Raw genomic sequence first — 13,574 nt, forward strand, 5'->3', positions numbered from 1 at the left:
TAATATACAGTCCTTTAACTTTAAGAAGTATATGCCTATACTTTAATAAAGTGTTCTGTGAGTTATAAATATGCATGTTTAGCAGAACGCTGAATATAGACATAGACATGTCTACATAGATTAATTACTAAGAACTCAATATTTCATTTCAGATTGAATGGCGTGATCCCTGGTTGATAGCTTTACTCTCATTTCACATACTGGTAACGTTCATGTGCTTCTCAACAAGGAATTATGGGAACTTTCAAGTTATGCTGTTTATAACATTATGTAAGTCAATTCTAAATAACCATATGATCATAATCATATGAGAGATAATTTCGACCTCAGCAGCTGTGACCTGGGTGGCTGAGTGGAAACAGGCATCTGCCGCGATTGCAGGATACGCTGGTTCGATTCCAGCCTCAGGCACTGGAGGCCTTGGTCACTTTTTCTTTCATATGTGTAATTTATTTCGGTTTTAATTATGTAAGTCAATTTCCTTTCTTTCTACTTTTGACATGTATAAGTTAGGAACTTTCAGCACAAAACTAAAGTATTGACCTGTTTTAAGTGTGTGGTGGTGAAAAATCCATGTTTCTGCAGCTTAGACCAATAAATGTGAGTAATGTTACTTAAATTAAATAGACGACAGATTAAAATACAGGAAAATAAACCTAATAATAGCCCCTTCTGCATATGTTTGGCATTATCTCCATTACAAATTACAATATATTTAAATTGTTTGAATTAAACAAGTTAGCTTTTGAAAGTAAATCTGCATTGGGTGGTTAATTAATATTTAATATACAAAGATTTTGTGAGATCAGTAGGCCTAGCACATGATGGCCGCGGGAGTATGTCGCCGCGAGATAGATGCCACATCTTCTTCTAACTGTATTAATGACATAAGGACGGGTAGTCCTAGGCCTACAGAAAGTTTTTCCACAATGTTGGGGGTGTTTTTATTGTCTAGTCTAGACACACCACATATATTTTTATTTATCATTCATAATTTACATCAATTTTAAGTAATTTGCTGATAACAGATTGATTGTATTTTTAACAGTATACAAACTAAAATTCATTAATCATTGTGTTTGTGCAGATATATTGAAAGATAACAAATTGAATTCTATATATCAATATACAGTTTGGGGTTTTCATGGATTGATATTTACTGCTATCAAATTCCTTGTGTAAATTAAAGTTTAATATGAAAACAATCACTTATCATTTATTGCCAGCAACTAGGGCTGCCATCCGTCCGGGTTTCCCCGGATTTGTCCTAGTTTGGAGGCCGTCCGGGGGCCGTCCGGGCGGGGAGTCAAGAAGTGTCCGGGGAAAACCCGAACACTTTTCACGAAAGGAAGCACCACATTGTATTTAAGTAGTATGAGCGAATTTGAGTTGACTGATTAACTAATATCTGTTTACATAATAAACAACCGGCCAAGTGCGACTCGGACTCGCCCACCGAGGGTTCCGTATTCGTACAAACTTTCAATGGTTAAAAAAATCTCATCTCATCATGTTTTTTAAAAATAAATTCTGACTCGTCCGGGGAAAAAATGCGATTTACGCCAAATGTCCGGGTTTTTTGTATCTTTGTCCGGGTTTGGCTAAATTCGAAGTGGCAGCCCTACCAGCAACCAACCAGGCAAGTGCACTGTTTGCAGTTGCCGTTTTTAACACATGTGGGATTTTGCGTGTACTAATATGCTAAGTTCATTTAGGGCCACTTGCACCAACGAAAATGGAAGGTTAACCCACCATTTTATATGGAATTTGACAGTTGACAGCCAACTTAATTAACTAAGGCCCACTTGCACCAATCACATAACTCAGGGTCTTTCATCTGTCAAATTCCATACATATAAAATGGTGGGTTAACCCTCCACTTTCATTGGTGCAAGTGGCCCTAAGAGAAAATTATTATTTTAACAATTAAAACTCGGCATTTTTACACCTAAAAAGAGCTCACTCAGCATTTATATTTTTTTTATCAATTTTTTATTTATTTTGATATTTTTAGTGAATTTAGGTCATGAGCACTATGCCAATATATTACCAATAGTATTGCATACAACGCAAGTTAGTTTCGGTTCAATACATATCTACCTAAAATTATATTTTAAACCATCTATATTTAGATTCAGACTGAATATCTTAGCACCAATGTTTTTTTGAACAAGTTTTAGGGCATTTACTCCTCCCAACGCCTACGCAGAATCTATATAATCAGAAATATAGCAGAAAGAGGTAAAAAATACATGTATCGGGGTATCAAGGTCTAATACTTACACTGCGGATATATGAAACGAAGTCAGATATCTCATTCACTTCAATAAAACCTTCCATAACGAGAAAAGTAGACTATTCTTCGTACTAATTGAATCTCAATTTTACTAAATCAATTTCAGCCACACAACAAAATAAAATAAAATAGCTGTATGAATTACAGAATTCTGACATTTCAGTCCACAGATAAATACAAATAAAGTTCGGGTTGTGTTCGGAATCAGGTAATGAACGTAACAAAATAATGCCAGCGACTGTGCCAATAATCTGTCAAGCCGTTTCTGTCACTAGAAAAGAGCGCAAATCTAATAAATGTTGACAGACTTTAGTACGGAGTTAGGCTCCCCACAGACAGTCTTAAAAATTCATAATCTTAAAAAAAATTTGTATGCAAATTGACAGTTCAAACTGACACTGACAGATTGACTGATATAAGTCAGACACGTATGAATAAAGCTAGGAACATACTACGCGGACGTCCGTCGTAAAACGACCGCGACCGCGACCTATCAGTGTGCACGGAACAAAACATCCAGAGAGCCAGATTTCGATCGGACGTCCGTGCGCTCAAGGCCACGTCCGCGTCCGTCGACCGATAGTTTGCACGGTTATGTTTATTTCCATTGTCCAGATTCCCGTCCGCGGTCGATTTACGACGGACGTCCGCGTAGTGTGTTCCTAGCTTTCTGGTTATACTTCCGTGATTATGGATATGTAGAGCGACATCCTGTTCACACCTATCACTTCGTTAGGCAACCCAACCAAATTAAAATTCCGTGCGTTTGTGGTTAGCCTTAATGCAAAAGCTTTCATAATTTGGAACGACTACTCAGTTTGTATATTGTGTTATCTGTGCATAGATATATAAATAATAAATTTATTTTATATCAGGCTGTGTTGTGTTTGCAAAATCGCGTGCTTTGTTCACTTAAATATTATATTTCAATGTTGTAATCAGTGCAAAGAATAATTGTAGTTAGGGATAAGAAAACAGTGTAAGCATTTAAATTATGACACTTTACTACTGGCGTTAATTACAGCGCTACATTACACTACTTAGCCGGTATCGAAATGTTAGCAAATTTTGTAACATTGAAGCTGTTATGTATATTAACAGGATGTTTAATAAGCAATACAGAATCTGCTCAGCTGCCAGGTGACCTAAAACGTCCCAAGGGAAGGTATACTTTAGATTTAAGTGGCTGTGGGTTATTTGAACAGCAGTGCGCACAATTGGAAGATGATCTGGCTATATTATCGTGTGCTTTGACCACCGCCCGCAACAACAAGACACAAGCGTTATCCACGTGCCAACATCAAGTGTGGTCTCATCAGGCAGAGCTCATTGACAACACGTACATTAATTATAAGCTGAAACAACCATGTCAAGACGAACTACTTATAATGGACTGTTTAAACCCTTCCGAAGTTGCTATAGATTGCGTGCTCAAAAAAAAGGCAAGCGTAAAGAACAGAAGTTGTTGGAGGATGATAAATAAAATAGAGTCTATGATATTTAATGATTGGCAAATAATTGATAGTTTTTTGAAGGCCTGCAATGATGATATCCAGGCCTATACCTGTGGGAGAATTCCGCCAGATTTTAGAAGTCTTTCACAGAGTCAAACACTGAAATGCCTTGAGACTAAAGAGACTTTAAAGCCAGAGTGCAATGCTGAAATCACTGCATTGAAAGAGTTGAAATACAGTACCCTTCAAATGGATAAGATTGTTTTTGTGGCTTGTAACTTGGACCACAAGACATTCTGCCCAGATGAAGTCCCAGGGTCATGGTTGATGTACAAATGTCTTGTTCGGCATAAATATGAGAATGGTAAGTTTAGAATAGAATAGAACATACATATTGCATATCACATTACAAGCATGGATGAAGTGGAACATATACCTATACATTAACTTAACTTGAGGTTTAATTTTAATGTTTCTAAAAGTATATTAGCATAATCTTGCATATCTAATACTATACTTCATTTTTTGAACATTTGAAGAAGCAATCTTACTTTATTTATTCTGAAAAATGCTTAATGAGAGCAGTAATGTAATAAAGTTGGGTAACATAGAATATCCACTTCACTAGTTTTTACAACTGATTATACCAGATTATCAATATGAATAAGAAATTACTTGTGGGTTGTCAGGTAGCTTTTTCTTAACTTTATGGATATGGATATTATAATAAAAAAACACATCATATTTTTTAATTGTCTTAATTTTGTTCCAAGAGGCATCAATATTCTTATGTCACCACTTGTTTACAGTAGGGTCACCACTTGACTCCCACCATCCTGCCATTGTTCAAACAATGATACAAATAAAACAACAAATAATAGCTGACATTATGTATGAACATGTTGACAAATTGCATAGGAAGATACTTCATATTTCTAGGAAATGATAGGAAATTAAAGCTAATGCATATCAATATACTCATACTTACTAAACATATATGCTAAATAGCCAGGTCCACACAGGGCGCACGCCTCGCGCGAAAAACGTCTGTGCTCATGCGCACATAAATATGTGCTCAGGCGAGGCAAATGCCTCACTCAAATTTGCTCACCAGGATGATGGCCCTGAGCTGTTCCAAATAGTGCCTCGCGAGGCTTGCGGCCAGTGTGGACCCAGCTATTCATGATTGCCAATCCATTAATTCAGGTTTTGTTCTAATACAAATCAGATTGTTACTTTACTAGCTTACTGTGTCTCATTGCTGGGCAAAGGCCTTCTTCTATTTTATATTGATATTAAAATAAATGAGATCATTTTTATTTTAATATCATTTTACTTTCAGCAATGACAAAAAGGTGCCAAGATCAACTTTTCTATGATCAAAGAAATATGGTGATGAATTATAAAGCTAGTAAAGGTCTCGTAAGATCATGCAAGGAAGATATAAGGAAATATCATTGTCGCAAAGGAGTAGTAGATGATAAGGATGTGAGGCTCGCACAGATACTTTTATGTTTAGAAAATGTATCAAGGACTGATACTAATAAGCTTGCTCCGGAATGTTCAGCAGAAATGATTGACCATAGGAAAATGCTCATGGATGACTATAGGCTATCACCAGAATTGATGCATGACTGTGCCAATGATATTACTTCACTCTGCCGAGGAATTGAAGCTGGGGGTAAAACACTTCACTGTCTAATGGATCATGCAAGACCAAGAAAGAGAAAGGAAAAACGAATCAGCTTAGCTTGTCACAAGTCTTTACAAGCACTGGTCCAAGAGGCAGACCCAGGCGAAGACTGGAGAGTTGATCCCATTTTACGAAAAGCCTGCAAGCCCGTAGTAGACAGAGCATGCCAAGAAGTCACTGGAGGTAATGGAAGGGTCATGTCTTGTCTCATGGAAAAACTTGGGACAGCAGTCATGAGCAGCGATTGTGAAGCAGCCATAATGCAAATTCAATACTTCATATCAAGAGATTTTAAACTAGATCCTCAGTTATACAAGGCTTGTAAGTATGATGCTGTCATGCAATGTAAAGCAACACTAAAATGGGCTGATGCTAGTGAACACCAGTCAGAGAAAGATCCTGCAATTTTACCTTGTCTCTACAATTTTGCTTATGATCCAGATTTAAGAGACAAAATAAAACCAGCCTGTGTACAGCAGGTTAGAAGAGTAATGAGGCAAAGGGCAGTGAGTGTAGATTTACTTCCAGAAATAGAAGATTACTGTATAGATGACTTGACTAATTTATGTATAGGATACACAGGCAAAGGAGAAGAAATTGCTTGCTTGCAGAGAAGGATTAAGGAGTTATCTGCTAAATGTAAAGAGGCTGTTACTAATTTTACCGAAACCCAAAGTGGGCACATAGAGTTAAACACAGTGGTTAACACTAACTGTAGAGTTCCTATAGAGAGGCTTTGCTCTTCTGAGCTTAAGACTAAAAAAGAAGAAGATGATGTATTAGAATGTTTGATAAGTCACAAGAATGATCCGGAAATTAAAAGCAATGTAAAGTGTAAAGCAGCGATCGATCATGAGCAGTTGATATCTCTTAGAAACTATAGATTTACGAGAAAATTCAAAAACGCTTGCAAGTCGTATGTTCTAAGATACTGTCCCAAAGCACAAACAAAAATCCAGGTTGTGACATGCCTGAGTGAGATTGTTCGGAATGATACTATTAACAGAAGAAAACACACAATTTTTAAGGAGTGCCGTCAGCAGCTACGTAGTCAGTTGTTTCAACAGAAAGAAAGTATTGATTTGGACCCAGAGTTGAAGGAAGCTTGCAAGACAGACTTGCAAGAATACTGTGCAAACATAGCTCATGCAGAGTCCGCTGCATTAGAATGTTTACAAACGGCTACTGGGAAACTATCTGATAGTTGTAGGAAAGCTATATTCGTGGTTCGCAAACAGGAATTCACTGATAACGCAGTTGATTACCATTTAATGAATACTTGTAATAATATGATAGATTTATACTGCCACCATACGGATCCTACCACCGTGTTTGAATGTTTAAAGGTATGTTTTGGACTTCATTGATTGTTTTCAACTGGGGTAACCAAATTATTTTTTAAGAAATTTATTAATCTTTTGAACTTAACGCTTATGGTTTGCGACACATCATCAACAACTTTTTTAGAATGCACGAAGGTTGATACTAGCCCGGAACCACGCGTCAAATGACGTCTTTCGCTATAAAAGGGTACCTAAAAAAATGTATATGATTTTTATTTTTATTTTCAGGCACATCATGATAAACCAGACTTTGCGGAGAGTTGTAAAGTGGTTATAGTAAACAGGATGATTGAACAAAATACAGATTATCGTTTCAATATAAACTTACAGACATATTGTGACTTGGATATTAAAAAACACTGTTCAAGTATTGTTGGTAAGTAGAAACAATCTGAAATGATTTTACTGATTCATTATATCTATATTATATTCTGTCCCTTCCAGTTTTGCATTTTCAAACAATAGAAATATTAACGAGTTTAATGACTCACAATCGCAATGCTTAATTACTAATAAGTAATAACAACATTCTTAATTAACCATCATTGGTGGACCTTATGTCTTTCTCATAAGGTGGAATATTATCATTTAGCACAATATGATAGTGCACCATTATGGGTATTGAAGTGTTACATTAAGACATCAAACTTCCAAGAAGTTATTGTGTCTGATATAACACTGATACACTTTGTGCTATCAAATAGTTTTTTTTTAATTATAAATACACTGCTTAGTTAGCTGACTCTAGACATTTTTTAACCTAAAATTGATCTGAGTGGTAGGTAGGTGGTGGTAGTTATTCTATTCATACCTTCATTGTTTGCTACAATACGGCCTTTCTTCTGACTCTTGCCTTAAATAGAATTTAAAGTTCTCTGCCAAGTCCCAGCAAATCCATCCTAACAAAGTACTAAAAGTCGCGACATGTGTACATAGTACGAAGTCACTGCTAAATCCTGTTATGTATGATGTTACAGAGAACGAACCTAAAGACGTTGAACTCAAAGGAAAAGTACTAGATTGCCTAACCGAGAAGTTTCGGCAGTCTCAACTGACCAGCGGCTGTGAGAACGAACTGACCAACATACTCAAGGAACAAGCTTTGAACTACAGACTTAATCCTCTGCTCAGCAAGCTGTGTAATGCTGAGATACAGACGATATGCGCTGTGCCCAATGATTCGATTACGAAATCCGATGGACAGGTATGAAATTACTAATATAATATAATGATAGTTTAATTTTTCAGTGCAAATGGTGCTTTTTGGCCGCACTAGTGAGCAAAGTGGTTTATTTCTTGTCAGGTCGAAACTTCAAAGGGCCATGTGTACTAAAAAAACGTCCTACGATACACGTGCGAAAAGGCAATTCTTAACTCGTGTCGATTTTATCGCCACTCGTTTCGAACTTTTATCATTAATGTACTATTTTTTTTAATACTACGTCGGTGGCAAACAAGCATACGGTCACGTGCGCGTTGCCAACCCATTAGAAACGAAATAACTGAAGCTTTAAATGAGTATCAATATGTATAATCAAAATTAGAAAAGTTTGTGGTTATTCGTTAGACTGACGTGTCAAAAAGGCAAGAGTAGGTATGGTTTTTTCGTCAATCTTCTCTTTCTCCTATATGAACCAGTCGAAAAATTATTGTATTGTAGTTAGCACAAATGTAGATTTTCACATTCTTATTATAGCGTACCGGATCTAAAAGCGGGTAGGCAATTATAAAAATAATAACTCTTGCAAGAGGCGTGCAATAATGTTGAATATATTATTTATAATTGAAATAAAATAGGTGAGCTAAATTCCACTGTTCTGGATGGGTGCGAATCACGTGAAGATAAGTCAGTTTAATCTAAGTAATCCTTAATTAGAAATTACTTAGGCAATGACGTTTTATCATGGAATGAATATGGATTAATTTAACGGAATTAGCTAAGTGGCATCTATGCCTTTCTGGATACTAGTAGTTGAATGTAGTAGTACATGAATCATATTTCTTATGTTGTCCCGGCCTTTTGCCACGGCCCTTGGGTGTTTAATAGATAGATTATTAATTATACTAGTTCGTCTAGTTCTAATCACGAGACTTGACGTCAGCATTACTTTTTACTAAAATTGCTGCTTCCAGAGCAAGACCACATAGGCTTGTTGTCCGTCACTGAAAAGCAACTGTACCTAAATCAAATGTACTCGCATAAGTTCCGGAAATCTTTTGATATTAGCCGGGGTTTGAACTCCGGATTGAAAGTCACGCGTTCTTATCGTTACTAATACAGCCACCGGCAATAACATCGTACAAAAATAATGCCGCATAAATATCTGACATGCTCTTGAGCCTCTAGATTTACAGGAATATAATTGGGCCAGAAATTTTTGCGGCCCTCTTTTTGTGCGATGTTTTTGCCGGTGACTGTATACTTGTATAGGTATTTTCACAAATTAGAAATTATGAACTTATCATCCATTTCAGGTTGAAGAGTGTCTCAAAACAGCTCTAGTGAACAACAAGATAGTTTCCCCAGCGTGTGCCCATGAGGTGGCTCAGATCATCGAAGACAGGAAAGTGGACATAAACGCCGATCCATTATTGGAGCGCGCTTGCACTTTCGACTTGCTGAAGTACTGTAAGGATTTGGAACATGGCGATGGGAGACGTAAGTTTAACACCTTTAATGTCAGGTGAAACTTTCCGCCTTCAACAATAATTGGCAAAACCTTTAAATACATTATGTGATCTCTGCTATAACATTAGATTAAATATAAGAAGATCATACCATCCCATACATTAAAATGCGACCGCATAAGAACGCGCATACACTACACCATCTAAGTCTATGTCAAAAGTGACACTTAACCTCTCGTATGCTTAGGAGCAGATCTGCTCCATATTGTTTCAACTTTAACATGTAGTTATTATGACTAATATATTAATGACAATTTTTTGACAGACGCATACGAAAGGTTAACGCCATCTACAATTATAATCAAAAGCTACAAGACATTTTTTTGTAGCGCCATCTATGTGTGGTGTAGGGATGGTATGATCTTCTTATATTTTATTTATGGCTATAAGGACCTAATGTTGCTATGTACTTACTTACATAATCCCCTAAAAGGGGTAGGCAGAGCACATGGAACTACTCAAATTTCAGTGCCACTCTTGGCAAATAAGGGTTGGAGTTATTTGTCAGTTCAATTTTCCATTGCAAGGCAAGGGGCACGAATTATCTTTTAGAATGTGTGTACTTGTGTAGTGGTCATAAATCGTGCTTTCGTTCCTTAGGGTCCCCCCAACGGGCCAACTGTATGGGCAAAGCCTGACGCCGCGTCGACGCGGCGCCTTTTTCCATACAGTTGGTCCGACGCTACGCTCGCGAGACGCTAGATGTGGGGGGGACCCTTAGTCGCGTAAAAAAAGTTGATTAGGAGTTAGGATCGTTTATTGACTCGGATCATAGATTTCAAATTGACAGAAATAGTAAAATCGAGTTTGGGGCGGTGTAGCCTGAAGTTGGCCGCCCCACTTCATTTAAAAAAAAAAAAATACTTCTAATCGGATCCTAACGATTTTATATACTGAACTAACGTCAACTAACGATCATCTTTCGATTCTAATTGACAGAAATAGTAAAATCGAGTTTGGGGCGGTGTAGCCTGAAGTTGGCCGCCCCACTTCATTTAAAAAAAAAAATACTTCTAATCGGATCCTAACGATTTTATATACTGAACTAACGTCTACTAACGATTATCTTTCGAATTCAATTGACAGAAATCGTAAAATCGAGTTTGGGGCGGTAGCGTGAAGTTGGCCGCCCCACTTCATTTAAAAAAAAATACTTCTAATCGGATCCTAACGATTTTATATACTGAACTAACGTCTACTAACGATTATCTTTCGAATTCAATTGACAGAAATCGTAAAATCGAATTTGGGGCGGTAGCGTGAAGTTGGCCGCCCACTAGAGGACACTTTGAACTTTGTCTATAACTTTACCTATTTAATTATTAATAACTTAATAAGTGCCGGTTGTATCCGGCTATTGACTAACATAAATACGTAACTAAGAGTATTTGTAATTGTTTCAGGCCTAAAATGTTTGAAAATTATACTGAACGACGACAGCCGAAAATTAGAAGACGAATGTAAAAAAGAATTGACAAACAGGTTGGAAATGTATAAGCATGTTAGTGCTGTAAGTATTGAATTTTGAGCCTTCTTTTGTCTAGTTACATTATTCTTCATGGAGCTATATCCATGTCCATACTTAATATTTTAAATGGGTAAGTGTTTGTGTCTGTTTGTTCGTCTATCACGGCAAAATGGAGCGACGAATTGACGTGATTTTTTTAAGTGGTGTTGAAGGGGTGGAGAGTGACGTAGGCCAAATTTTGTCTGTTTCTAACGCCCCACTTCTCTAGAGGGGGGGTTAAAGTTTGTATGAACCATTCTGCAATTTTCGAATTTAACGCGAGCAAACACTAGTAGTTCGTAAATTATTGTGATTTTTAATATTTTCTTTTGTTTTCAGGCTAGACTGGAGAATCTGGGTGATGTTATAAATGAAATGTCATCTTCTCCAGCAAAGAAATACTTCCTAGTCATTGGTATCTCTACAGTTGGCCTCATCTTTATATTCGGTCTATACTGCGGACGCATGACAAGACGGGCTATGTATGTTAAGAAAAAATAGATTAAGTAGATAAATTATAAAGAAATAAATACTTTATTAGTCTTTAATAAAATTGGTTTATTTATTTAAAGACTAATTAAATGCAGTAAGGCATACAAAAACTTATTATTAGAGTCCCTTATCGTTGAGATGATACATTTTATTCCCCTTATGGTCACAAGCCTGTAGGATGATATTTAGGAATCTTTCCATTCAGATATTTCATCAAAATCCATGTCTTCAATATCATTGCCAGGCTCCTTTTTGATAGCTTTAATCTCCTTTTTGACTTGGACTTTATTTTCACCTTTCTTATCTCCTTGCAGCTTCTGGCTCTCCTCAAAATACTGATTAGGGTGATTGATCCCCAATCCTAAGTCGACATTATGCACAGCATCAAAGTATTTACTGCAAGCTATCTGGAAATGTCCCTTTTTGACCATATCTACAATGTTGTTTACAGCTTGGGTCTCAAGAGCATATCCCTGTAGTCTGTTTTTTAAGCCATTTGGATCACAATGCTTGAAAGGACACCCATGGCAGTCACCAGGCCCAACATTGGTACTTATTATCCTCATACAGCTGAATGGTGAATAATTCTTCTTGCTACCTTCTTTACCATAATTATACCTCACATTGTAGGCATATTGCTTCTCAAATTTGTCCAATTCCATTATTTTTGTAAACTCGTCCCTCCAGAATCTCAGTGAGTCTTCCAATGTAACTCCAATACCTTTAAGGAAGAGTCCGTATTGGAGTCTTCCTCCATGTTTGAGATGGTGGGCAGATCGCAGCTGCTCATGTAACTGCCTCATGCAAAGCGGGAATGATTTCACAGACAGAGAATCAAGACTTTCAATGGGTACAACTGCCTTAGTATCACTGTAGTCAGTGCCTGTATAAGTCTGGTGCAACCCTTTCAGCAACCCAACAAGCCTCTCATCATTTTCTACCTCTGAGAGATGTTGTGAAGCAATAGCTAAGCTTTGCTTCAAATGGGTCCGATATTGACCTGACAACACTGATATAAAATCCTTATGTGGTATATAAGCATATCCACCACTCAGGTAAGCTTTTCTAGATCTAACAAGGTCCAGCACTTCATAGAACTTGACTTTGTAGTATTTCAAATTGTCAATGTTTTGATGTGGACTAGATTCTCTCAGAAAATGAATGATACTATCTTTTTCTTCATCGGAAATGTTGGTATAAGATAGATTATTTAGTTTGAAGAATCTATCTACTGTTTCACCTCTCATGATCATAAATCTCATTCGGAATAGTTCCATCTCTCTCGCGATGAACCACCGTCGTAACTCTTCAGTGCGACAGTATGCTAGACGTAATATAAAATGTGCAATGTGATCCTTACGTCTCGCCTGCAAGTCAGCTTCAGTAGTTCCACAAGCAGTCTTGTCACACAGCTTCACGTAGTATTTGAGGCCCTGTGTTCTTAATTCATTCAACACGTAATCCGTCCATTCTTCAGAGTAAATTCGCAGCCCTTTTAAAGTAGTGGCAGTTGCTAAGGTTCGAAGAAGAGTTAGTCTCTCCAAAGCCAGGGTTTCGAACTCTTGAAGTGAAATGTTTTCGGTTGGGGGCAGTTTATACATTTGGAGGTCGTGTGGATAAGTTTCGACAAGACTGCCGGTTATGGGTGCTCTTGTAGACTTCCTTTTGATTTGGAGATCCATGACGATTTGTCATTTATCTAAATCCCCTGCCTTTATAGACGTACTACACGAAAATAAATCCTTTTACAATGAAATGTTGCAGTTTGCCGAGTGTGACTAGTGTGTTTGCAACGATTTCGCGCTAATTTTTGACACTGACATATTTGACACATGACAGAAAAAGAAGCGTTCATAAACCATTTGAAAGTTGATAGTTAAAGTTATATTTACAAGAATATTCGGTTTATGAATTATATTCAATTGTGTGCTTTCATTTCTAATTTTATGAGCCTAAGTATAGCCCACGGATAGCCTAAGTAGGTTACTTTAAATAATACGCTTTGACACAAGTCCTCTGGTATAGGTTTCTGAACGTTCTTTTCCCTATCAATATCAATAAATAGGCCTATGAATTCTTCTGACACTGGGTAAATGAAATC

The 13,574-nt window shown here is 37.0% G+C and overlaps 2 protein-coding genes across 2 annotated transcripts; one reads left to right on the forward strand and one right to left on the reverse strand.

The window, feature by feature from the left end:
- Window positions 1-3,167: 3,167 nt before the first annotated feature.
- LOC125227229 (Golgi apparatus protein 1) lies at window positions 3,168-11,534 on the forward strand. The gene is made up of 7 exons (XM_048131487.1): window positions 3,168-4,114; window positions 5,093-6,789; window positions 7,015-7,162; window positions 7,764-7,990; window positions 9,262-9,445; window positions 10,878-10,984; window positions 11,321-11,534. Exons 1-7 carry the CDS (start codon window positions 3,352-3,354, stop codon window positions 11,480-11,482), a joined length of 3,288 nt encoding a protein of 1,095 aa, XP_047987444.1. The 5' UTR covers window positions 3,168-3,351; the 3' UTR covers window positions 11,483-11,534.
- LOC125227230 (DNA primase large subunit-like) lies at window positions 11,519-13,257 on the reverse strand. The gene has a single exon (XM_048131488.1). The coding sequence runs from the start codon at window positions 13,153-13,155 to the stop codon at window positions 11,659-11,661; it is 1,497 nt and encodes a 498-aa protein (XP_047987445.1). The 5' UTR covers window positions 13,156-13,257; the 3' UTR covers window positions 11,519-11,658.
- Between the last annotated feature and the right edge of the window lie 317 nt (window positions 13,258-13,574).

This window comes from Leguminivora glycinivorella, chromosome 6 (genome assembly GCF_023078275.1).
Source record: "Leguminivora glycinivorella isolate SPB_JAAS2020 chromosome 6, LegGlyc_1.1, whole genome shotgun sequence".
In the NCBI taxonomy this organism is placed as follows: Eukaryota; Metazoa; Arthropoda; class Insecta; order Lepidoptera; family Tortricidae; genus Leguminivora; species Leguminivora glycinivorella.